Here is a 27,665-nt window from a genome sequence, read left to right on the forward strand (position 1 = left end):
ACATTTAATAATACGTGCTTCCCCAAAGTTAGATTCGACTCAAAATAGTCAAAATGTGCTAAATCTTGTTTGTAACCGTAGCAACAGTTCCGTTACGAGCCACGCGCACTCCATCGAAAAAACATATTGCCGTCATTTATCACTTTATTATAGATTTATTGGAGAAAAAAATTATTTGAAACACATTTTATATAGTTGACTGTGGACAGACAGCTGTGGTTTGCGCGACACCTCAGCAGAAATATATTTCATTTAAAAAATACAATCCCTCTGGAAGGCATAATAGCGCACAGTGCACCTCCAACAGTCTCAAATGCTCATTTCTGGACAGTAAATGACACTATTTTACAATAAGATGCCCTTGCGAACAGAAAAAAAAAAGAAGAGACACTCCTCAAACAGTAGAACTAAGCGATCAAGTTGAGCCTTGTTTGTCGCACAGGGGGTGGAGAGAGAGAGAGAGAGAGAGAGAGAGAGAGAGAGAGAGAGAGAGAGAGAGAGAGAGAGAGAGAGAGAGAGAGAGAGAGAGAGAGAGAGAGAGAGACTCGCGCGCGGAGTGCGGCAGATACACACGCGCTTCTGCTGCAGGTGAGAGGCGCGCGCTGGACAGAGGGACCGTCCTCGCGCTGGAATTTTAAAACCACATTCCTAGCATCTCTGCCAGGATCATAACTCCGTTGTTCCACAGTTTTGCATTTTGCCTTAAGGCTGAACAGTACAGTGACACTGCGGAGATTTTTTTTCTTTCTTTTTCTTTTTTTTTTTTCATTCACTGGTGCAAGTGAGATAACTATTAAGCTGAGTGGACTGGAGAAATCTGTGCGCGCGGACACGGCACAGGGAGAGGACAGATCGTTTGTTCCGCAGAACAAGAAGTTCTGATATATCAGTTTCTAATCCGTATGGTGGGATATCATCTGGAGCTGAGAACTGGCATTTGGGGAAGTTGGATTTAAAACCTCAAGAATTGATTGCGCATTGGATTGAATATCTGGCTTCCGTTGCCTTTAATGAAGACTCGGCGATGTCAAGTCATGGCAAATACGGAGTAGACTCAGCAAGTAATTTTTGGCATGTTTGTTTCAAGCTTAATATTGAATGAATTTGTGAATACTTTCTGTCAGTGTTGTGTATATTTTTTGATGGACAAATCAATGAAAAAGGAATAGCGCGAGCCTAGTCTGAGAGTGGGAAAAAAAATAACAGCGCGCTAATCTGCCTGAGTTTGGTAACCAAAGAGAGCTATCCGGTCGTGAAAACGCATGCAGTGAGAAACAGGCGTTTTAACACAAGCGAGAAGGAGGAAAAAAAACTGTTAAACAAAACTATAGTTCAGTTTAGTTGGAAAATCTGCGAGGAACCATGAGGACTACGATCATTGTGGACTATTTAAGATACTGCTTTCTTATTCTGCAGCTGCTGAGTCAGCCCGCAGCCAAGCAAGTGCTCCGGTACCGCTTGGCTGAGGAGGGACCTGCCGATATCCGAGTAGGCAATGTAGCCGCGGACCTCAGCATCGCGGCTGGCATGGATGTGACTTATACCTTAGAATCCGGTTCCGAGTACTTCAAAATTGATAACATGACCGGAGATCTGAGCACGAACGAGCGGCGGATAGACCGCGAAAAGCTGCCGCAGTGTCAAATGATTTTTGATGAGAACGAATGTTTTATAGATTTCGAAGTCTCCATGATAGGACCCGCGCAGAGCTGGGTTGATCTATATGAGGGCAAAGTGATTATATTAGACATAAACGACAACACGCCGTCTTTCCCCTCACCTGTTCTCACACTCTCCGTTGAGGAGAACAGACCCATTGGCACACTTTATCTCCTGCCTACGGCCACCGACAGAGATTTCGGTCGGAATGGAATAGAACGATACGAGTTAATTCAGGACAACGGCGAGAGCTCTGTCAGACGGATCGGGACTTCCGGCTCCGGCAGTGTTGACTCTCACACGGGCAAGCGGAGATTTGACGAGGGGGCGAGCCGTAGCAGCGTCTTTGAACTTCAAGTTGCTGACACAACAGACGGAGAGAAGCAGCCGCAGCTTATTATCAAAGGGGCACTGGACAGAGAACAGCGCGACTCTTATGAGCTGACTCTGCGCGTTAGAGATGGGGGCGACCCCCCACGCTCCTCCCAAGCCATTCTTAGGGTAATGATTACAGATGTGAATGATAACAACCCACGCTTTGAGAAGAGTGTTTATGAGGCAGACCTGCCAGAAAACAGCTCCCCAGGTGCCCCCATACTCCAGCTAAAAGCGGGCGACACTGATGTTGGCGTCAATGGACAGATCGAGTACGTTTTCGGAGCAGCCACAGAGTCAGTGCGGCGACTGCTGCGGCTAGATGAGAGCACTGGCTGGCTCAGTGTTTTGCACCGAATCGACCGAGAAGACGTGAGCCAGCTTCGCTTCACAGTCATGGCACGTGACCGCGGTCAGCCTCCTAAGACTGACAAGGCGACAGTGGTCATCAATATCAAAGACGAAAATGACAACGTCCCCAATATCGACATCCGAAAAATAGGACGCATTTTTCTCAAAGACGGAGTGGCTAATGTGGCGGAGGACGTGATTGTCGATACACCCATCGCTTTAGTCCAAGTGTCAGACCGAGATAAAGGACCAAATGGTATAGTGACGTGCACCGTAGTGGGCGATGTTCCATTTCAGCTTAAACCTGCTAGTGAGGTTGAGGGTGAAATGAATAAAAAGAAGTACTTTCTCCATACGTCAGCACTCCTTGATTATGAAGCAGTGCAAGAGTATAACGTGGTCATTGTAGCTGTTGACTCTGGGAGCCCTAGTCTCTCTAGCAACAATTCATTAATAGTGAAAGTGGGGGACATGAATGACAATCCACCAGTTTTTAGCAAAAGCACAATGGAAGTTTCATTTCCTGAAAACAATGCTCCAGGTGAGCGTGTCGTCACTGTATTGGCTTTAGATGCAGACAGCGGCAAAAATGCTGAAATCTCGTACTCCCTGGACTCCTCTGTGAACGGTATATTTTCCATTGATGCAGACACCGGTGACATCCGTGTCAACACCATACTTGACAGGGAGCAGACTGAACGATATGAGTTCAAAGTTATCGCCAAAGACAAAGGCATACCTGTTCTGCAGGGTTCAGCCACCGTGGTAGTCCTGGTGGCGGATAAAAATGACAACGAGCCAAAGTTCATGCAGGATGTGTTTACTTTCTACATACCGGAAAACCGGCAACCCAACAGCCCCGTTGGCATGATAACGGTCATGGATGCAGACAAAGGACAAAATGCAGATATGAGTCTATATATTGAGGAAGAAGAGGACATTTTCTCAATTGACAACAACACAGGGACCATCTTCTCAAACATGGCATTTGACCGTGAGCAAAAAAACACATATTCGTTTCGTGTCAAAGCTGTTGATGGAGGTGATCCGCCCCGGTCAGCTATAGCCACGGTGTCTCTCTCTGTGATGGATGTAAATGACAATCCTCCCACTGTTACTTTTCCAATGAATAACTCGTACACCCTGCTTCCTCCTTCTAGCAATATAAGGACGGTGGTAAGGACTGTCTCAGCTACTGATTCCGACACAGGTGTTAATGCTAACCTCAGCTACAGAATAGTCGGCGGCAATCCGTTTAAGTTGTTTGAAATTGACTCTTGGACTGGAGTAATCTCATTAGTCGGCAAACTAGAGGAAAAACACTTTGGCCTTCATCGCCTGGTTGTGCAAGTGAATGACAGTGGGGTTCCGTCGCAAAGCACCACCACTCTAGTCCACATCTACGTCAATGAAACACTCTCTAACGCCACTATTGTAGAGGCACAAGTTGACAAAAGTCTTGGTACACCACTCAATGCTGACATTGCAGGAGACCCCAATTTTGACTTGGGAAAGCAACGGCTGAGCATCGCCATAGGGGTTTTTTCAGGAATTATGATTGTCATTCTTATCTTCATGGTGGTCGTCATGGCCCGCTACTGCCGCCCCAAGAACAAGAATGGATATGAAGCTGGAAAGAAAGACCATGAGGATTTTTTCACACCTCAGCAACATGATAAAGGCAAGAAACCTAAGAAAGACAAGAATAAGAAAAAGTCCAAACAGCCTTTATACAGCAGCATTGTCACCGTGGAGGCATCCAAGCCAAATGGGCAGCGCTACGACGGCGTCAATGAGAAACTGTCAGACAGTCCAGGAATGGGCCGCTATCGGTCTGTCAACGGTGGCCCCGGAAGCCCAGATCTTGCCCGCCATTACAAATCCAGCTCACCCTTGCCCACTGTTCAGCTGCACCCTCAGTCGCCCACAGCAGGAAAAAAGCACCAGGCTGTTCAGGACCTGCCGCCGGCCAACACATTTGTCGGCACTGGAGATAACATATCCATCGGATCAGACCACTGTTCTGAGTACAGTAGCCAAACCATCAACAAGTACAACAAACAGGTAAGAACCGTATCTTTTATCATTTTCAATCTATGATACCAATCACATTTTTTTATACTTCAAGATACTTCAAGCTTTTAACACTATTCAGCCTACACTGTAATATTATAGTGCTGGATATATGTATTTTTAGCCGTTGCTTCTGTTTCCCTGTATCGACCTGCTTCACCTCATAGTGCCATTTAGATGTAATGCTAAAAGCGACATGAAGGCATTCTTCAGTCAGGGATATCATTTCCGCTGGGCCACCCGGGGTGCCAAGGCCAGGCTGTGGACACACTGGCACATCTTTTAGTGTAGTTTTAGGGCAGATGCGGGTGTCAGCATTGACGACCTTTGTCGTCAGAAGATCGAATGGGATCACATATGGCTCTGGTTCACAGCTATTCCGTCTCAGCAGTAGATTTGTGGCTGGAGCACGACCCAATCTCTTATCAAAACATGGTTAGGTCTTTCTCTTCCTGGGAGGGGGGGGCAGGATAGTGAGATGAAGCAGAAGGAGAAAAGATTTGAAAAAGGTGGAATGCTAGTTGTGGTGTCAGGTTTAAATGTGCATATCCGAACAGACTGGGAACATCTGGGCAGGAGGTCACATTTAACATTCCTGTGCACAAATTCAGTGACCTAGCAGTGAAATTTGGCCTCATTGCTCACTCTCTCTCTTTCTTATCTCACATTCTCTTGTCGTAATTTTTACCTAATAGCTATTGCACTCTCCTCGTTTTTTATTCCATTATTTAAAGCATAACATGCCCCTTGTTACAGCAGCCATAAAATGGCTTTGTAAATTCTAAGGCACACGTGTGAGATAATCAATTTATATCATTATTGTTCCATGTCCTGTAGAGCGCTTCAGTGCTAGGCAAGGTTAATTCAAAATGAAGCCAGCCCTTTCATTGTCCAGATTTGCCAGGAAAAGAACACTTGGCCTGTCGTTTCATGTGTTTTCTAAGGTGGTTAATGCATTATTGATTCCTATCTAACATGCTGTAAGTAGTGTCCTCCCTTGCATTCCAAAACAAAGCTCTTTCTAAACTCATGCCACAAGATAGCATTCTCTCTCTTACACACCCTCACGCATTTCATAGGATCTTCTTATGTGCTGTACATATCTTCTCTGTTTCACGCTCCCCCCCCCCCACACACACACACAATGTGCATTTAGAATCACCTACTTTCCATTTTAATACCTGCTTCCTCCATCCAATATCCCACTTGTTTCTCTTTTCTCATTGTTTTTTTTTTCTTCCTCACAAATTGTGGCTCTTTGCACAGCTTTTTTTATTCTTTTGACAACTCTGTCCTGTATTTATTCTCTCCCTTTTTTCTACCCTCTTGAACAACCCTCTTATGGGCTGTGTTTATGTCTGCACTTCTCCACGAAAGGAGTACTGTTGCCTATGTTTCTTCGGGACATCTCATGCATATTTTAACGCAGAGCCTCAATTTGCTGCCCTGGCGCATGTATTGTGTGTCCAAGTACTCTGCTTAGATAATTATTTATTTGCTTTTTGTTTGAAAGTTGCTGTGCTTTGTACGATCCGTCCATCTGTTTGTCCATTTAAATGCAGCAGGCTTTCACAGGGTGCTGAGCAAAATGGTTCTACACTATTACCAGTTTGCAATTACTACGTCCTTGGCAAGAAGCGAGATCAAGTCCTGCGTCATTATGTACGTCCCTGCTGACAATTTAAGAGGAGCTCTTTAGATGTTTTATTGAGTGTTATCAGGAGTAGCCAACATGCCCTTGCAAAATCCAATTAAGATAGCATAATAGTCTATATCAAATATTTTATAAAGAGAAGTCATTAGAATTTCATTTTTGAACCTTATTTATTCCTAGCTTGGTTTTGAGGCCTTTTTTTTACTTTTATGATGACCTTAATCTCCCCCCCTTTTAAAATTCTTTTTATCTGTATTTACCTTCCTACCCGTTCTCTCTTTTTTTTTTTTTTTTTTTGCCTCTGTCACTCATCATGATGGGAAAATGTGCCAGGCATACTCATAATGGACTCAAAGTACGAAGTCTTGATGAATTACTGATTTGATGAGTGTCATAATGCTGTAAGATTTAAGTACAGCAGTGTTAAGCACGGAAAACATAATTGGTGATTATTTCCCTTAATACTGTAATTGTGATTATTAAGTTTGCTTAATATAATTTACATTGTAGTTTTTTTTTTTCTTCTATGATTGGTGTGGGTAGGGGGCATGTCATATTCTTTATGTAGATTACAAATCCAAACTGCTCCAATGAGAACACTGTTTAAAAGCAATACAATTACCAAACACAATGTGTCTTTGGTCAATAGTACTATTTTTGTCAAAAACAGTGACCACCAAATGGATTAAAATGTTGCATCATTCTTCTTGTTCACAGCCAAAAGACACCAAAATGTTGCTATGGTTATCACTATGTCAGTCGTAAATGTTTCGCCAGTGACTCACACACTGAACTAAAATTTAGCATATTCACTCCTGCATTTAAGTGCAGTTGCCACTCCTGAAACATTGCAGCGTTTACATGGCCATTAGTTAGCTGCATGAAAAATACAACTTTTCTTCAAATAATATACACAAGGAAAGTGAGGAAAGAGCACTTTTCAAGCTTTCAATCACTTCACTTTTGTGCCCTCATGAAAACTACCATCGCAATCAATAAAGCCGACTACACTGAACTACATAGATCGTGTTTGTTATAATGAAAGGATTTGTGAAAGCATAAAACTCAATCAGTGAGCTCCCACTGAACAAAAACTGCGTTTTGAGTGGATTTATTCTGCTTAATGACTTAATGAAACACATCTGATTGGTTATTCCATTCATGCTCTCAATTGAAATTCTGAACGCTGCAAAAACATGCATCGTAATTCTTGTTCGGATTAATTATGCTGCCTTACTGTCTGATATACTTAATGTAACTTTATTTTATTTTTTTCAGTGGGTTTCCAGTAATGCTCAGTAACCTTAGCGTTTAACTGTCTGTTGGATGGTGAAATTAGATAATTTAGATATAAATATATAGTGATACAGAGTCAGAACAGGTCACATGACCTCATCGTTCTCTGAATGTACGTGTAGCTTTTAAATTAATGATGGGGAACATACAGTGGTATTATTAATGGTGTCTTGTAACAGATTTGAAATACCTATAGTTTTCTGGACAAGATTAATTTTCTCTTCACAGTACAATTCCCTCTGGTGAAGTCATCCATGAAAACTACCTGTGTTTTTCTCCTTGTGAAAAGGCCTGGCTCTTTTTGATCGTGTTTGATTTCAGTTCTTGTGGTCTGACATCTGAGATGCTCTCTCTTTTCCCCTTCCTCTCTCCTTTTTCTCTCTAGTGGAGGAAAGGCTAAAGGAACAGGAACTAGAAAGAGGGCCCTGTTAACAGGCTAGAGAAAGGTCTCTACTGTTCTCTGTGTTAGTGTGTGTGTGCGTGTGTATGTGTGTGAGTAAGTGTTGAGAGGGATCGAGTGCAGTGGCCTCATAAATGTGTGGTCTGGTTTCATGTTACCTACATCCCCCTAATGTCCTTACACACAGAAACTTACACACACACACACACATACACACCATCTTCTGTCTTGATAGCAGAAACTTCACCCCGCCGGTCGCCCCAGACAGGTAACCGGACAATACTAGTGTTTCCATGTCTCGTTGCACATAAGACATTCAAGCTGTTGTTAATTTAACCTAATGCAGATTGGAGACGCTACCTTTCTGCTAGACAGAAAGGTAATATGTCAAGGTGTTTCACAGTCATCAATACCTTATGCTGTTCTTTGCCATTCTCTTTAAAAAGGTATGGTTGTTTGCTGTTAGTAACACTGTTTTCAGCTGCTGGTTTATGCATTTATTGCATTATACATGCCCCATTCAGTTGGTTTGAACGAAGATAATGTCTCTGATGGGATGGGAGTGTTTTTTATTTTTATTTCTCAACTTGCTGTGTGCAAATTTGATAGAGTTTAGATTTATGCTTCAGCGCTCCAAAGACACTGAAATTTACTGAAAAAAATAATCGATCATGGATTAAACCAGCAAACGCAGTCTTTAATAATTCTCCCTGATTTCTTAACTCTCTAGATCAGGGGAGACTAAATGCATTCGGACAGCATGAGTGTCAATCACAGATGAAAATGATTCTGGCCTATTTTGTACAAATGGGCCTGGGATTACAACAGCCTCTATATTTTGAGCCAAGATCAACAATTGAATCAAATATCTGTTATTGGCTTGCAGTTGTTGTTTTTTTTTTTTTTTTTTTTTTTTTTGGAGAGCGCAAAATGGTTTGATTTGTTCTAATCCATCTCCATATTTAGTCTTGTCGGCCGATAGAGCTGAGATTTGTAGGTCTTTTTGAGGTCAGTGTGGCTTGTCTGTTGTGGTTTCAGCCTTTACGACGCTTTCCATCATGCATTTGTTTTACATACATGTGCCTGGCGGACCAAAGCATCACTCATTTTAGACATGTGTAAGCAATACAAAAACACGGCCATGCAAATGCCAATCATTTCTCCAGCATATTTATTTGTGTGCTTTTGCAATTCACCTTGTATTGCTGCCAGCAAAACATCCGTGCAAACCGCAGAAGCTTTTTTGCATTAAATACAAGGTGCTTTTATGAGTTGAACGAGGAGAGCGTGTACATGAATATGACCTTTAAATAATAAATACTTGATTTTCTAGTAAATTAACTTTAAATATTAGATTATAATTATCTACGGTTATTTTCAAAAAATGTTTGCCAAGTAACCTCAGAGTTGAGAATTAGCCTTCAATCAATGAAGCAATCAAGCTGCATTTACAAGCAGCCGTATATTCTATTCATCACAATACAGAGGCGTAAAATTAACTACACGCCATCGTCGTCACGTCACATTAAATAACACGCCATGCAATAGCACAGAATTGCTGGGTAATGGAGACCCAGGACAGAATTAGATCAGCTGCAGGCTTGATTGCTGTGTTATTAGGGAGAGCTTGTCAGCTCAACGGCAGCATTGAATGGCCAATGCTGACCAAATCTGTCACAGGTTCAGATGCGACTCGAGACAGCACACTTCCATATGGAGAGAAAGAGAGGGACTTTTACAATTGATGCATATGCAAATATTATACTTTACAAATTAACATATGCCAACACATTCTCATCCTAGGGCGTCCACATGGCAGCCTTTAGCGTCAGTTAGATGACGCGGGTAGGTTTAGGTCTGGGGTAGGGTTAGGGTTAGACCACTAGGAGGCGCGTCTCATATTGACGCATGGTTAAAAGCGTCAGTTAGATGACGACTTGGGATGAGAACAGGCTGCATATACATATTACTAATAATTTTCTTGAAAACTGGATCCTTCAACAAAAGCTGAAAGTCACAGATCAACTTGGAAAATAGAGGTCAACTCTTAATTTGCATGCATAGGCCAACGTTTCATTTGTGCTTCCACTGCCCTGTGTTGACACGGGTCTATGTAAAACAGTAAATGTAAATGACCTGTGAAACTTAAGCCAGAAATATAAAAAGCTGTTTTTGATATAGCACAGGGCCAAGCTAACAGAGAAAACAGTTGCATTCTTTTTTTTTTTTTTCCCGTCTTCCTTTTTTGGAGCGCAGTTGTAGTGATTTCACTTGACCTTTTACAAGTAGTGCTGCGACGTCTCTTTGATTTCTTTTTTCCTCCCTCTGTTACTGTAAGTAATCTATCCTTTCAGCTGCCCGTTGACAGCATGATGTAGCGTGAGTGTGCCCGGCAGTCTCTCTCGTTCTCTTTCATTCTTCGCCTCTCTTTCTTTTTCTCGGTCCCTCTGTCGCCTTCCTCCTCTCTTTATTCTCTATTATCTTCTCTCTCAAAGTCTCTTGTTCTTCAATCTTCATGTGAACAGTCTTGATTGAAGCTACGGAGATGCACTTGTAACATTTATCATGCTAAAATGATGAAAGTGACAGTTGCGGGCGGAATAGAAGCGAAGGGGCCGAAGCGGAGGGAAAAAAAGTGAGATCATCTCTTGATTGGTTGCTGCTGTGCTGATTGTAAGTGCCGGTGTCATCGCCATGTGTGCTTAACCCCCATCTGTACTTCAATTCTGACATTGTTCAAACTCACAGGGTGCACTGGATTACGACTTGAGCACACACACGCGTACATTCTAGCTGTATCATTTGCGTCTGTAGTGTAATATTGCAGATTTTTGTTTTAAACACTCCAATTTTTTTGCCTGTCATATGCGTGCTTGTGTGTCTGTCAGTATAAGGATTTATTAAGGAAATAAGCAATGAGAGGCCGTGTATTACAGTGATTTTTTTTTTTTTTTTTTTTTACCAGTTAAGTAGTGTTTTTTAGGCAGAATCCAAAGCAGAAACCATAGTAAAATAACTGTAATGCACATCCTGGCTCAAATACACAACCTACAATGGGTAATTTCTTTCATAAAGTAAAAAGAACTGCAAAACAAATATAAAATAGTTGACAGTATTTATTTATTTATTTAGGCTTTTTGCTGCTACCAAGCAACTCAGCGACTTGGTACAATAATATTCAGTTCAATCCCAGGTTGAGTGTATATTTTAGCTGTTCTTTTGACCCGGATATGTTTTATGCCGTTTTGCCTCTCTGCCCATTTTCAGCTCAGGAGAAGTGACTACCCTATCTCACGACCAATTCGTACGAATTCGTACGAGTGATTAAAAAGTGGCTAATTTGTACTAATTCGTACGACCTCACTCGTACGAATTCATACGATTTGTCCAAACCCACGTGACGGTTATGTTTAGAGGCAGGGTCAGGGGTAGGTCATTCGTACGAATTCATACGAATTGGCCAATTCGTAAAATATGTACGATTTAGCAAAATCGTACTAATTTGTACGAGTGAGGTCGTGTGAATTGTTACGAATTAGCCACCTCGTAAAATTCGTACGAATTCCCGTGAGATCGGGTTGGAAGTGAATATATGCATTGGAATGACTCTGCGTGTACATCTGTCATTTTCGGCATATTTGTCTAATTGTTTTCACAGCCACAGCCCTGTCTGTGTTTAAGTGGTGCTTGTAAAAAAAAAAAGAGAGAAGAAGTACAGCCACTTAACATTGTTCTAGGCTAACACAGGGGAATAGTTCACTGTCAACACAAATAATACAAACAGGGATTGGATGTTTGAAAATGGGTCTTTTTGCTTGATTTAATAGTGCCATGTTCTTATTCATGGCCTAATGTGGTTTGTTGCATCTTGGCACATTTGCAACCCATTTTACCTTGAGCAGTATAATGTATTTCCAGTGGGTGTAACTTGATTTATTTATCATGATCGTGAAAAGTAGTCTTTATATGAGAGGTGGTTGGAGTAGATTAGCTGAAGTATAAGAGGGATTTGTGACATCAGAGGTTGGTCATCAAAAGATCAGGAACATTTCCAGTGGCCCTGTGGGGAAAATCACGTGTTTAATGTTTTTAATATGCTTTTACAAACCATGTGCAAATTCCTAAGTCAACACCATTGCTGAGTATATTCTCTGAGTATATTCTCTCTGCAATGATCTGAAGTCAGTCTCACAAACTACCTTGTATCCAATCACGACAACGTGTGATCGTCAAATCAACAACTGAAGATTCTGTTGGCTTGGAAAACTTGTTTATGTGGGAAAACCTTGTTTTTAAAAGTGTGATTTCTAGATGTGGGAATGTCATGTAAGTTAAAGGGATTCTACGCAGTTTTTTTTAGCTTAACTGAACAGCTTCAGAGTTATTGAAATGGTTATTATATGACTTCTTTTGGGTTCAATGGTGGCCATCTGTGTGTGCATGTATTACTGGATACAGAATAAGGACAAGGAATCTTCATCCTAATTTCTTATCCAGTTAACCACAACAATGGCAAAAGTCATGCAAATTCCAGCACAGTCTCATCCCAAGACGTCATCCAACTGATGCTTTTGACCATACGTCAACATCCGACGTTTTAGGGTACCGTTTAACGTCAGTTAGATGACACTATCTAATCCTAACCCTACCCAAGACCTAAAACTACCCCGTCACCTAACTGACGTTAAAGGAAAAGCGTCAGTTAAATGACGCCCTAGGATCGTCATCTAACTGACGTGAAAGGGTACCCTAAAACGTCGGAAGTTGACGTATGGTCAAAAGCGTCAGTTGGATGGCGTCTTGGGATGAGACTGTGTTCAAATTCATTGGTTAAAAAAAAGAGTGAGATCCCTGAAGAACATTCATCACTACTGGAAGCTTGACATTTAATAACTTTCCTTATTTTTAGTCACTAATTTACATAAATTAGGAATGTCCTTGGATTAAATATGTTTTCAAAGCAAAACTAGGGCTGGAATATTGTTGGGGACAGAGAGGTTGAGAACCACTGGCCAATGATTTCTATATACAGTATGCTTATCTGTGCAGTGCTGACGTTCGTGTTTCATTGTGTGTGTCTGTGTGAGAGAGATAGAAAAACATCAAAGTCTTCAGGCGTATCAAGCCAAGTGTTTGAGCATGTGCCTGTTGAGCAAGTCTCAAGTCTGTTGCGAAACTCAAATGAAATTGCCATGCTAGTTCTTCATGAAAGAGAAAGGATACGCAATTTAAAAAACTGTCATTTCTGGGTGACACAGCAACATATTCTCTCATCACATACCGTCGCTCGCTGTCGTCCAATCAAAATTTGATTTGGCTGAATGAATGGATGTTTAGGGGCTAAAATAATACACATCAAGAATGACTGCCAACTTCATTCTGCAATGAAACATCTGTGTGTGTTGACATCTAAAATGGGTAATATCATTTTCCAAATCCAGATGGTTTTAAGAGACGTAACCCATATCTGTCACCACAGGCGCAAAATCAGCTGCGTATACATATATGCACGCGCACGATCCGTCTCCAGACGTTTATTTGTATTTTTAACATTTGCTCTTCTCCAGTGTAAAGCACACGAGTGTGAGGGCCTGAAATATTAAGTGAGTTGTGATCTCTTGACTGCATAAGTGGAGATTAAACACTGGGGCCAGTATAAATAATGCACAAAGTCTTACATATTTGTATAAAGGAGACTTCTCCTCATCACAGAGGCCTCATTTGTATGGAGAAGACACACGGCTGAAGTCAAATGGATTCAAACAGAATGGAAAAAGAAGTGGAAAGGACTGACGGGATTCTACCAGTCCTCCATTTCTTTTGCCACAGTGTCATTCCGCAATCCGCAAAAAGAGATTACAACTTTGTGTGTGTGTGTGTGTGTCCAGACCGTTCCCAAATGAGATTATGTGTGTGTGTGTGTGTGTGAGAGGCAGGAGAGGGCAGGTTCAGCGGCCATCCATCAAGTTATGGGAGAGCTGTGTGGCATTGCATCTCAGGAGCAAGAGCAAGGCCAAGGTGCTCTCTGTGTGTTTGTGTGTGTATGCAGTGCGTTCTTGTGCGAGGGAGAGAGAAAATGCGCTGCAACAGGGGCCTTTTCGGTTCAGTCATTCCATCACACGAACACTGTCACTTAGCTACACGCTGGGATAGGTGTCTGCTCGCTCACGTGTGTGTGTGTGTGTGTGTGTGTGTAATTTTCGATAGATCTCAGAAAATAAGAAAGCTGCAGACACAGAAACTGCAAAAAAAAAAAAAAAGAGAAAAACTGAAATAGTCTTGGTGGCTACAAATATATAAAATGTGTTGTCTTTTGTGGTTTTAGGAGCGTGCCTGTGTTTATAATGCTATTTTTTTCCTGAGCGTGCAAACATAATCCAGAACAATAGCAAGCTGCAAAAATATTCATTATCTCATGCCACCTCACCCGGCTATCCAGGAAGCGTTATATCGATGAGAGGCCACCAAAGAGAGACCAGGCTATTAGTGCTGGCCAATAAATCTTGTCAGTGCACGGAATGCAGGGCGGCCTTTGAAAAATGAAGGTCACGCTCAGGAGTTTATGAGAGGCTGTTATAAAATCAGCTGAATTATGGAGTCCCCTGGGCCTTTTCAGTCATGTTAATTTCAGAAGCTGTGATCTGGTGTCCTCCCTCGCTTGCCATAGTATGGAATAAGACGGGTGATTAGGTGAATTATATTGTGATTTAGGTGGGTTATGCCATGAAAGTGTGCTTGTTCACTCTGTGAATAATGATCGGGGTGTCAAAGTGTGTGTGTGCTTGTGTGTGTGTGTTATATAAGGCCATACTAGACTAAATTCAGAAAAAAAAAACATGAACTAGTCTAAAATATTTAAACTTATTACACTTCGAGAAGTCAGATTTTGACTGTCAGGAAGACTAGAAAATAAAAAAATGTTTCTTTGAGCAAAACTACAAGAAGAATGATTTAGTGATATAAAAAAGGCATTAGCTGAACGTTTTTTAAAGTGTGGCACCATCAACTGGCTGCTTAGTTAGATCATAAATATCCATTAAGTTGTGCTGTAACCTTATTGCACTGTCCATTCTCATAACCTAATTAATATTTGTGAGTAAGGCCTTCTCCATAGCACTATTGGTCAAGTCAATTCCTATAGAGATCTGTCACAAGCAGAAAAGGTCTTTAGGATCAAAACCCACTCAAAACATACTTGCTTTTTTTCTGTTACCTTTGCATTATGTATTACTGTTTTTTTTATAATGTTGAAAACTCAATAGATTATGATTAAAAACTGTTTAAATAGTTAATCGTCAATACTAAATCAATTGGAATAAATCTGTTAAATACTTCTTGGCACAATTCCAAGGTACAATCATTATATTTGCTTGATTACAGTGAACAAATGAACATGTCATATTTCATGTACTCACACCTTTTCCAGCCTTAAACCTGTCAGAACTCTGTTAATCAAATGTATAGCATGCTTTGGCATGTTGGGTGCAGGCTTAGCACCGTATGTTTATCGTTTACATGAATTCATGTCTGTCTCTCTAAAGATTGTCTATGTCACTCTGAAGATTACGTGGATTTATAGATAGATGTTGGATCAAACGTGTCTTCTTAGTGTGGGATAGAGGCAAAAAGTTACATTTAACTTTTTGTAATAACATCAGATGTGTAATGTTTGTAATAACATAAGAGTTCAAAAGGGTTTTTTTTAATTTATTTTTATTTTAATACATTTTAAAATTGAATGAACACATACGATGGCAAAAATACATTTTTAGCATCATTACTCCAGTCTTCAGTGTCTATCATTCAGAAATCATTATAATTTGCTCAGCACAGCAGTTCTTCTTCTTATATATATATATATATATATATATATATATATATATATATTATTAATAATATTTTAGTGTTAAGCATGATACCTTTTTTCAGGATTCTGCATTTATTTGAAATAGACATTTTTTGTGACAATACAGAAGTCTTTACTTTTACTTTTTATAAATGCATTGCATCATTGATGAATAATAATAATAATAATAATAATTATCTCCCAATCCAACTTTATTTGTTAAGCATTTTTAAACAACTAAAGTTGACCAAAAAATAATCACATGAGGTGTAAAATGACATATAAAATACAACAATACAATGCAATAAAATACAACAATACAATCTTGACTTAAACCTTTTAACAGTAAATGATATGATTGAATTAAGTCAACCATGCCGTACCATACCTATTGTATGGTAAGTCAATACCTGGATTGTTTTTTTGAAAAGCTCAGCTGACATTTGATGCAGGCAAAACAAGAACCGGTCCCCCTGGTTGTGGTGCCCCTGAACAGAGTCGCAGAGAAACACGGTAAAGGCAGGCAAACTCCTCTCTAATAAAGTCTTTTATGGGCAGAAAACAATTCCTCTGCAAGGATTGGGTCTATGGCCATTTAATTTTCACCAGCTAGATTTATAGAGTCTACCTGAACTCTCCACAGAGATACTTTCCTGAATTAAAACCTGCAAGAGGACTGAGGTATAAAGTGAGAGAGATCGTTCTATCTTTCCTTTTCCCACTCCTCCCATATTTTCTCAAAGCAGCTCCTGTAATCACTAGGTTGTCTATGTCTGGTCATTCGACCCTTGTGATCGCGCATTTCCAGACTGACTCAACTCCAGCAGCCCCGCCAATATAATAACAGGTCCGAAGTGCCGGGGTCTTGAGTTCCCCCTTATTTTTTCACACTGAGGGACGTGGGGGAAATACTTCCTCTGCAACTCGTCTTTAATCCATTTACTCCAGAGGTGGGGGTCACAGCAACACTTGGACATGGACACTAAGGCCCATTGAAAATTACAGGCTAGGCCTTGGACGGTGGGAATGCCTGGAGGGTAAAAGGCAAGACCTCGGCTTCACATATGCCGGAGAATGTCATCCCGCCCTCGGCTCATGTTTTTTTATCGGCCTATTAGCCAGTTGCTAAATGAAATCCGTCACGGACAACAACAACACAATCCGTCAGAGTAACGCGTACATTAACAACATTCTGCCATATTGGCACAAGAAAGAAAGATTAGTTAACTCCCTGAAGAAACTGCGGCATTCTTTTCTTTCCGGGCAATTCATTTTTAATCAGCAATTATTAAATTCCTTTTAGATGTATTACAGAGCTATAAAAAAAAGAAATTAGGGCTATTAAAAGAAAGGTACATGATTTCTATTGTATAATAGTGGCTACACTCTGCCTCTGTGGCTCAGCATACATCTCCAACTACACGTACGGTAGTTTATAATAGATGACATTGTAATGGGCTATTCCCAAAAACCTTCCGCTAGTTATTAAACCCATAGTCCTTCTGCACTAGTATGGAGAACACTTAAAAAGATTTGGAGCAGTTTTAAGAGAACTCAGTACAGGCCTTCATTTTCATGCGTCACATTCTGTGTATGTGTGTGTGAGGTGTGATTATGAGCCATTGCTGCTATACAAGAGGAACACCTCCTGCCTTTAACGCTTGCGTACCTGAAAGATTTGCATTGTGCTGCCTTATTATTTTCCAGAATCCTTTTGGAAGACTCTTTCTCTCCCCAGACAGCAACATCCAGCCCATATCTGGCACATGTGGACACTACGTTGCTGTCTGGTTCTCTTATTTCACTAAGAACATCCACCATGAGCAACAACTTTTTTGTGGTTACATTCGCCAAGTTATACACTTACATGAATTTGGTTTGGTGGGAAAGACTCAAGTATGTATGCCAATTTAGAATTTATGGGTTTTAAACATGCTCTTGTTTCTATAGTAATGGGATGTCTCTAGTCCAGAATGTCTGCGAAAGACCACCAACAGCGTTACATTGAGAGACTTGAAAAGACTTGATAAAACATTTAAGTATATACAGAAATTACTTGGGAAAGCAGCCTGCAAAGATAACCGAGGCTAAAATGTTTCAATATTTTTGCATTTGTTAACATTAGTGTATACAATATACTGTATGTCATGAACTCACCAACGCATTCTCATCCTAGGGTGTCATATAGTGACACTTTTGACATTTTGTCTAAATCCAACACACATGGCACCCTTTAGCGTCAATATAACACGCACAGAGCTTTGCTCGATTATGGGTAGGTTTAGTTCTGGGGTAGGGTTAGAGTTACACCACTAGGAGGCACGTTCTGGCCCATATATATCTGTGTCTCATATTGACGTTAAAGGGTGCCATGTGAATTGGATGTAGATGAAATGTCAAAAGCGTCTGTATATGACGCCTTGGGAACTAACATACTGTACAATTGTTTCTTAGTGACTAGCTTCGCACAAATACGGGAAATCAAGTCAACTTATTAACACTACTATAAAGTTCATGTTTAATTTATTAGGTAGCTTGAAATAACAGCGAAACAGCAATTTGTACACCATTTATTTAGGTTAATGTCTACATAATTTGTATTGAGGCCTATATACAAAAAAAAAGAACACTGAATTGTCAAACATTGTCCTTTTGAATTATGAGAAAGTCACATTCATTTTGTTCTCCGCCTGCTCTCAGCAGCGGTGGCCAAAGTCATGGGAGGGCCAGTGCTCATGACAAATCTTTTCAGTGTCCCACACAGTGTGTTTTACCATTTAAGAGGCCCTCTTCTGGAGTGCTTTTTCAAGACTGCTGATAATTTGTGTCTTTTGCATTTGAGATCACTCAATTCAGAGGATTCAATTAGCCGTGAGCGAGCTAGGTTTTACAACGCCGGCACATAACTCAGCAAAGCACTTGCAGACCTGGCTAGCTTTGTAGCTCTTGGCACACAACACCAACTTTGCTAGCCAGCATTGTTTTTCTTTTCTTTTCACATTGTTATCTCAGAGGGACAGAACAGGAGAGAAGAGAAAGAGAGTTTCAAGGGCTACACATCTCAAAGTTGTCCTGGATATGCTTCAAACGTGGCATTAAACAAGTCTGTGAAACATGAAATACCTACTACATCCTTATACCCTGACCACCGTGATTGATTATAAGGAAAATTTGTGGCTTCAAAGGGGCCCTATAGTTCCAAAGTTACACTAAATTATGTTTTATTATCAAAGCTCATATGGAGCACGTTAAGATATCAGCACGAGAGCCGACTTACCTCTGTTCCATGTGCAACATTTTTTTTCCATCATCCCAACTCCTCAGTCATTCCTATACCAGTCAGGGATGGGGATGGAATGGGAGTGGGGGGCGGAGGTTGATTGGTTGCGTTGGGTTCAGGCCAAATACCCATGTTTTATACTATATCTGATAATAAGTGTGAACTCATTAAACAATAGTAATTAAAACTTTAAAACTTAAAGCTTCAAATCTGAATCTAGAAGTCTTTGTTTCTCTCTTTAATAAATAACCAATCCATACATCCATCTGTCAGAAATATAATGAAGAGGAGAAGATGGACCGAAAACAAAATCACAATGGTGGCTGTAGGAACTTGGGTGTTCGCAACAAGACCAACTATGTACTTATGTATTTATTAGTTAGTTAGTTAGTTAGTTTTTTTTTTTTTTTTGCAGGGTTATTTATTTATACATTTTGTTGTGTGATTTTATTAGAGATTTGAAATATCTTATTGAAATGTAAGTTTGGCCTGCATATTCAGATATTTCGGTCTTTCGCCATTCAAGTACAGAAGCCACTCTTGCATCTCTATAGACAGAAAATAGCTGCCCGAGGACTTGCCAAAATGGCTACCAAGCGGACTAAATTCCCTTAAATGGAAATTAGTTATGGTAAACCCTGTTTGAAACAGGGAAGTATGATATTGTTTAGTCTCAATTTTCTGTAGGGTAAATAAAAGTTCAAGCAGATGTAAGTTATGCGTGTTTGTTTAGGTGATTTGGTGGAATTCATTGAAATATTTATCCTAACATCAAGTGTACGTGTGTCTGTGCATGCTTCTAGACCCATTAAACAGAGTTTTGTGGAGCGATGAGAATGAAAGCAAGCGAAAAGCATTGGATATCTATAATTGCCCTCTCTTCACCATCACATACATACTCACAAACACTCTGTGTGCCTGTAAACACTTAGAAACAAACTAATGGGAGGCGTTTTCTTTTCTGTAAAAATCTGTCGATGCAACTGTTGAACACAAACACCCTCCATATGTTTCCATCAAGTGTGCGTCGTTAAAAAAAAAATCTGTTCTCAACTTGTTCTCGCTTTTTTGCCATCTTTAGGCTTCCCCTCTTTTCTTTCTCTCCTCTGTCTAAAAGTTTGGGTTTGGGTAATGGATATAGTTGGAGCTGGAGGGAGATGAAGGGAAGGGAGGGCAAAAATTGAATGAATACAAGCACTTGTGGGTTTGGTAAGACAAGACGAAACGACCTAGCCAACTGATGGGCAGTTCAACGGTGCTGTTTTCAGGCTCTGGATCGGGACTGCTGCTGCTCATGTAAATGGAAAAAAAAAGATGGAGACTAGAGGATATTTACTAGGGCTGTCCATTTTACACCTTAAAGGCCCATTGACACAGACAGCGGTAACAATAAAAATAACTATGACAATTACTACAGTCAACATTTGAAGTGGATCAAAAAAGTTCATCAAAGTTGCCCTAAGACAAGAACAGGTTGTTCAAAATTCATGCGTAACTTTGAAGAAAGGTTTTTATCCACTTTAAATGTTGACTACTGTATATTAGTGTCCACTTTAACACACAGTAACTTTCTTTTTTTGTTTTAAATGATTGAGCTCTTTAAATTGAGGATGGATTCTTATTGGCTGATTGTCAATTTTTATTTATTTATTTATTTTTGTTCATCAGCTAGAAAAAAAAAATGTTCTGAAAGTGATTATAATGATATTCCTGATTATTTTAATGATCTAAATGTGTCTTTATCATTATAGTTGTGGTGTGGACTATTATTTTAAATTTAGAACGAAATCATTGACCACAAATTAAAAACAAAACAAATAAAATACATTTTCAATACAGAAACTCTACAAGTTGGCTCAACTCATATTAGCATGTGTGTATGTTTGTGCATTTCTGGGCAAATCTGGTGTGGCATCACATGTCGAGACAGACAACGTTATTCACTGCAATCTCATGTCAACAGCAATAGCGGCATCAACCAAAATAACAATGACAACGGCAACAACAACTATGAATGCGTATGTGCGAGCATGTGTGTGTCTCCGTGTCTGTCTTAGGCAGATGTACCAAAAGAACTGACAGATCTGAAAAATAGGCAAACAGGAGCTGCTGGGAGCTTCCTCAAGGCCTTTGTGTTTTCAGTCCGGGTGTAAATACAGGAGGTAGAGTTGTGAACGAAAAAATAAATAAATAAAACAAACATGGGAGAAATGTTCAAACTCTTAGATTTCACCCGTACTCATTCTTTATCAACATGTCTCTATTTCTTGCCATTTTAAGTCAATAGACAGTGTGCCAATGTATATATATTAAAGCATGATTTTTTTAGGGGTAACTTTTGGGAGGTTTGTCTCAGGCATCCACAAGTGTCTGATTTACATGGTAATCTAAATTTTATTGTTCAAGAATATTTGCAGATTCAATAAATTATCATTTTTGCAGATGTAAAAAAAGAGTAAAGTTTATTTTTTTATATTCAGCAACACACTGAATTTAATATACGAAGAGTTCAGATGCAAAAGCCTCTAAATGCCATTTGAAATTTTCTTCTTTAATGATGATTTTTTTTATCAAACTTGTATGTACTGAACTTAAATATACAAGTTTGATAAAAAAAAAAAAAAATCATCATTAAAGAAGAAAATTTCAAATGGCATTTAGAGGCTTTTGCATCTGAACTCTTCATACATCATTTAGCCATACAGCGAATATATATATATATATATATATATATATATATATATATATATACATATATTTGGTTGAGGTTTGAGCCTGCAACATCACCTGATCACATTTCCTTTATCTGTTTGTAAGTGCCTGTGTTTGTGTCTCAGTCCATGTCCTTTCCTTCCATCCATAACTAGTTAAATTAGATGGTTTGTCTCATTAAACAGACCCTTTGGAGATAATTCATCTCAGAGTGCAGTAAAGCTTTTAGGAAGTACTGTTTAGGAAGACATATCACTAATGATATCAGTGTCCCACCAATACACCCCCCTCCCCCCCCCCACACACACACACACCCCATTATAATTGAGAAATTAATGCAAAAGGAAACTTTTGCTCTCCAAAGGAATTTTAGGAGGAATATCTGAGATCAAGTTTATACTTAAGTGTAATTCTCCAAGGAATATTGTCCTCAGGGACTAAGCTGTCTTTGTGCTAAACTAATATCAAATCGGGGGTGAAATACAAGCAGAAACGGTGCGAGAGAGTCCAGACGCATATTTTCAGTCATGGATTTTTAATGTTGACTCGGCTCTTTCTTAATTAAAACTCATGCATCAGAATATACTTCAGAGCCGTATTAGCGAGACTGTTCATAATGCATAATCTCCCGTGAAGTGTCTCCGAGATGTTTTGAGAGCAGCGGGGTTTTGAGCAGAGCTCTCTTTGAAAGCAAAGCAGATAACTAACCGAGGAAGGCCTGCTGGGGTTGCATAATCGTCTCTTGGACCTTAGGAAGATTAAGATTTTCAATGTGTGTGTGTGTTTATCAGGGGGTTTGATCGTGGCAAATGTGACTTCTGAAACTCAGATGGTAATAACGTCCTTGGGAGAATGTGTAAAACTGCAAAAAATTCATCTAAAAGATACATGGCTGCTAATGAGACAAACCCACACACAGATGTCATGTACTATACACAAACACACACACTATATGTATATATACACACATCCAGATGTCAAAAAAAAAAGTTTAAGCCTGTCACACTCATACGATCGCACACACATGCTCATCTTCAAATTAATTAGTGGCAGGTGAAAAATGAGTGAGCCGTTTCTATCCTGAGCCCATTACCTCCCTGAAGACTTGCCATCGGGTCTATATCTGGCTGCTAGGTCGCTGGTTCGGCCCTGCTAGAATGAACAGAGCCCCCAAGAGTCCTGTGGAACTGGCCTCCAGATGGATATATGTACATTTCCATTTAGGCCCGGCCCAATTCCCCTCTCCTCCTCTCTCAATCTCTCACATAAAAAGTCTGACGAGGGCGAGGTAAATGACAGTGACATTTGCTCGGAATCCCTGGTGTTTCCGCGTTGTTGTCTTTCCACCTTTCACTCTTTATAGCCCATTTTTCTTCTTGTTGTACCTCCATCTCAGGCTGATTTAAGCACTTTTTCCACATCTCCTCTTCCTTCCTTCTTTCTTTCGATTCCACTCCATTCTGTGTCTTTTCTTTCCTGTACCCCCTCTTTGTTTTTTATTTTTTATTTATTTCTGCTCTTCTTTAAATCCCTGTGGAGTAACAAGCTAGGTGTGTGTTGTGTGGCAAGTGCTATAAAGGAGGGATAATATTTTCCAGATTGGATTTTTTTTTTCACAAATGTTTCTCCCTTGTGCTTTCAACCTCTCACAAATGCATATCCCCTTCTAGTTTATGTATATAGTGTATGTGTTAGTGTATCTCTGTGTGCGATTTAAAACATTGATTCCTGTGGCAGTGTCGAGGGAAATTTCTTTCTTGCATATATACATATTTATATTCCGAACAGAGAGTGAGTGTGTTGGCTGTCTGAGAGTGTATCTAAATGTGAGGATTTAATTCAATATACACTCACCGGCCACTTTATTAGGTACACCTGTCCAACTGCTCGTTAACACTTAATTTCTAAGCAGCCAATCACATGGTGGCAACTCAGTGCATTTAGGCATGTAGACATGGTGAAGACAATCTCCTGCAGTTCAAACCGAGCATCAGTATGGGGAAGAAAGGTGATTTGAGTGACTTTGAACGTGGCATGATTGTTGGTGCCAGAAGGGCTGGTCTGAGTATTTCAGAAACTGATAATCTACTGGGATTTTCACGCACAACCATCTCTAGGGTTTACAGAGAATGGTCCGAAAAAGAAAAAACATCCAGTGAGCGGCAGTTCTGTGGGCGGAAATGCCTTGTTGATGCCAGAGGTCAGAGGAGAATGGCCAGACTGGTTCGAGCTGATAGAAGGGCAACAGTGACTCAAATAACCACCCGTTACAACCAAGGTGGGCAGAAGAGCATCTCTGAACGCACAGTACGTCGAACTTTGAGGCAGATGGGCTACAGCAGCAGAAGACCACACCGGGTGCCACTCCTTTCAGCTAAGAACAGGAAACTGAGGCTACAATTTGCACAAGCTCATCGAAATTGGACAATAGAAGATTGGAAAAACGTTGCCTGGTCTGACGAGTCTCGATTTCTGCTGCAACATTCGGATGGTAGGGTCAGAATTTGGCGTCTACAACATGAAAGCATGGATCCATCCTGCCTTGTATCAACGGTTCAGGCTGGTGGTGGTGGTGTCATGGTGTGGGGAATATTTTCTTGGCACTCTTTGGGCCCCTTGGTACCAATTGAGGATCGTTGCAACGCCACAGCCTACCTGAGTATTGTTGCTGACCATGTCCATCCCTTTATGACCACAATGTACCCAACTTCTGATGGCTACTTTCAGCAGGATAATGCGCCATGTCATAAAGCTGGAATCATCTCAGACTGGTTTCTTGAACATGACAATGAGTTCGCTGTACTCAAATGGCCTCCACAGTCACCAGATCTCAATCCAATAGAGCATCTTTGGGATGTGGTGGAACGGGAGATTCGCATCATGGATGTGCAGCCGACAAATCTGCGGCAACTGTGTGATGCCATCATGTCAATATGGACCAAACTCCCTGAGGAATGCTTCCAGCACCTTGTTGAATCTATGCCACGAAGAATTGAGGCAGTTCTGAAGGCAAAAGGGGGTCCAACCCGTTACTAGCATGGGGTACCTAATAAAGTGGCCGGTGAGTGTATGTATGACTAATTGAGGTCAAGATACAGTTACTCCAATGCAATAAAATTGTCTATGCCCTTAATTTGTGGATATTTGATGCCTTTAGATATATCACAGTGAGGTCTGAGATCACTATTGAAAAAGCTTATGTTTGCTGTAATGGCAACAGCACTTGAGCATAGCCTCCATAGATTATTGTCAGTGAATGTAAATCACAAATTTGCTTATAGATTTACAATTTAAAATTCCTGTGATGGTACAGCTAAATTTTCCAGCAGCAATTTCTCCAATTTTCAGTGTAACATTATATTTCAGAAATCTTTCTAATGTGCTGATTTTAAGCTTAAAGGAGCTGTATGCAAGAAATGTATTTCACTTAATCAACAACAGTAGTCCGGCCAGGATATTGTCATTTAAAAAGTGAAGTTGCAGCCCTTGACTGATGTTGATGTTGTCAAGTTGTGTTTTATTATGATACGTCACCCTCCACCGATCTACCAATCACGGAGTTAGTAGTGTTGCGGCATTCGGGTTGCCAGCTCTTCTCTAGTTACCACAGCTGCAGATACAAACGTGTCGGAATCGGATAAAAGAAATTATAAAAAAAAAAAAACCTCACTGTGTAGGACTCGTCACTTGCCATTGGAAGCTTCTTGTGGAAGCCTACATTCCTGCTGGAACCTGCAGCATATCTGGCAACCTCGAGTCATGGGGGAAGGGGGGAAACACCCTAATTCATGGGGAAAGGGGGGCAACATCCTAATTTGAAAGTGATTGCAGTACCAGTTTTGACCACAATCTGGCATACAGCTCATTTAAGTAATATTTCTTAATTTCAATGTTGAAAACAGCAGTACTTAAGGGATACAATTATTGACTACAGAGGGACAAACTCATCTTTGATCACCAAAATTACATGAATGAAAACAATCTCTTAATGTACTAAAATAGCTTGAATATACACCATTGCCTTATTTAGTATACAGTATGAGGTTCTATGAATATGCAAATTATCCCCGCCTCCAGTCACTCACACCAGTTCAGAGATCCACTCGTTGACGGTAATGGTTACAAGGTAGTTTGTGACATCAGAAACACCAGCGATTTTTGAGTCTGTCTTTGGTTTACTGCAGTTTTGAGGAGAAAACAATCCGTTATGGTGTTGAAGTTTGTGTTGAATTTGCACATGGTTTGTCTTAAATCATATTGAAAACACCACATACATTGACATATGAACAACATCAAACATTAATATTTGTTACATTTCCATACATACCATTTTTTTTTTCAGATTCCTAATATTAATTAAAAAAAAAAGATCCTGGGCTGTTAGTTTCAACTAGACTTTTTCAACTAGACCTCACCAGAGTGTGTTTACAGTATGTGTTCCTTCCCAAATCCTTTTTCATTCCCCAATGATAGCAACCCGAGGTGTCCCAGGATTGCCTGTCGCTTTTACATGTCCTCATAATAGCCAGTGGCTTATGGATTCCACTTAATTGCAGGCACTTGTCTTAACCACCCCTCATCATCAGAACTCTCTTAATGATCACGGAGATCAATTTTTAAACAGCGGCCATCATATTTTACACACTTGAAACTTGAAAACAATCTGAAGCATTGATCTCAGAGGGACGCTTACATAAAACACCTGGCGGTCTCAACCTCCCCTCTCCACCCATCTCCCTCGGCAGACGAATTCACATTTGCTTTCTTAGGCGTGCGGACAGACATTTGCAAATCTCAGGGGACATTTCATACATATTTGAAGACGGAAGCAATCAAAAAATATTACAGCACATGTTTAAAAAGTAACACGTCTTTGGAAGTGTTCTGCTTTATTCTGTAGAGCGAAACCGCAGCGCTCGATTGGCCCATCCCTTTCGCGGCGATTGTTATTTTTGGTTTCTGTGTGTTGTGAGATAACGCCAGATGTGTCAGGCTGTTTGATGCAGATGTGTGAACCGACTGTAAGCAATCTCCCTCCGCCACCACCCTCCCACTCTCACAGCGACTTTGTCCTCAGCATCTCATTTATTTGCTTCTCTTTCTTCCCCCTCTCTATTATTTTCTCTTCCCATAAGCTGCTTGTCAGATTTATAAGGAAGAAAGCAAGCGTGCATCTGTTCGTTTTTCCCTTTTCCAGATATACAACACTTGTTAAACAGAATCGTGTAAAACCGGGTTCAGTTTGAGACCAGATGTGTGAACTTAGGCAAGATCTGACCCAAGAAAATCGCTGTAAAAGTAGTGCAGGAGGAGACGGATAAGGGATGTGGTGTTCTCAAGCAGAAATGGAGAGATTGAAGAAACGATAAAAGACTGGCGGCCTGGGGAGCAGTCGTGAACATCGGATAACAGGATGCCAAATTTTATTTTTTTTCCATGCATTTTTTTCACGGCAGTATCACTTCACACTCACTTTCTGCAGGTCGACATAATCGAAACCTCCTGTCATACGGCTCAAATTAGGAGACAAAACAACTTCGCTGGTTTAGTTTCGGACGGATAAACAAAATACCATTTAGGGTAAACGTAATGTTGACATTGGGGATGTAATTTGCATTACATCACCTTAGAAGATCGCATTTTTTCTTGACACTTCATCTTGCGGTATGGAAGATTTCAACGCTTGAAAAAAAAGTTGAAAATGATGATCTTGTGTTTTTAAAGGCAGACTCAAATAAATTCCATATGGGAGATCGGAGTTGTTTTCATTTCCCATTCATTTAGATGAACCTCTGTTTGACCTTCTGTAAGGATCCACTGGAGGAGAGTTGCAGAGAGAACCCAAGTGCAGTTTATTCATATAATAGATAACAAGATGAAACATAAAACAAAAGCATGACGTGGCATGAAACACAAACTATGGACATAGACTTCCAAACAGCGGTTACAGGTAATACTTGACAAAGACATATAAATATGAGGGACATAGACAAGACAAGGGACATCTGTGAACAATGAA

General features: G+C 40.3%; 1 protein-coding gene across 6 annotated transcripts in view; it reads left to right on the forward strand.

Moving 5' to 3' along the window:
- The first annotated feature begins 502 nt into the window (after positions 1–502).
- pcdh7b (protocadherin 7b) overlaps positions 503–27,665 on the forward strand; it is a 140,035-nt gene continuing 112,872 nt past the window's right edge. For 2 of the 6 annotated variants that reach the window (XM_089128687.1, XM_089128683.1), the window contains exon 1: positions 503–4,449. In XM_089128687.1, coding sequence (XP_088984813.1) covers positions 1,363–4,449 — 3,087 coding nt within the window. In that variant the 5' untranslated portion in view covers positions 503–1,362. The remainder of the gene's footprint in view (positions 4,450–27,665) is intronic. The other 4 variants (XM_089128662.1, XM_039669287.2, XM_089128649.1 and 1 more) reach the window with 2 other exon arrangements.

This window comes from Pimephales promelas, chromosome 1, assembly GCF_988280905.1.
Source record: "Pimephales promelas chromosome 1, fPimPro1.hap1.1, whole genome shotgun sequence".
Classification (NCBI taxonomy): Eukaryota; Metazoa; Chordata; class Actinopteri; order Cypriniformes; family Leuciscidae; genus Pimephales; species Pimephales promelas.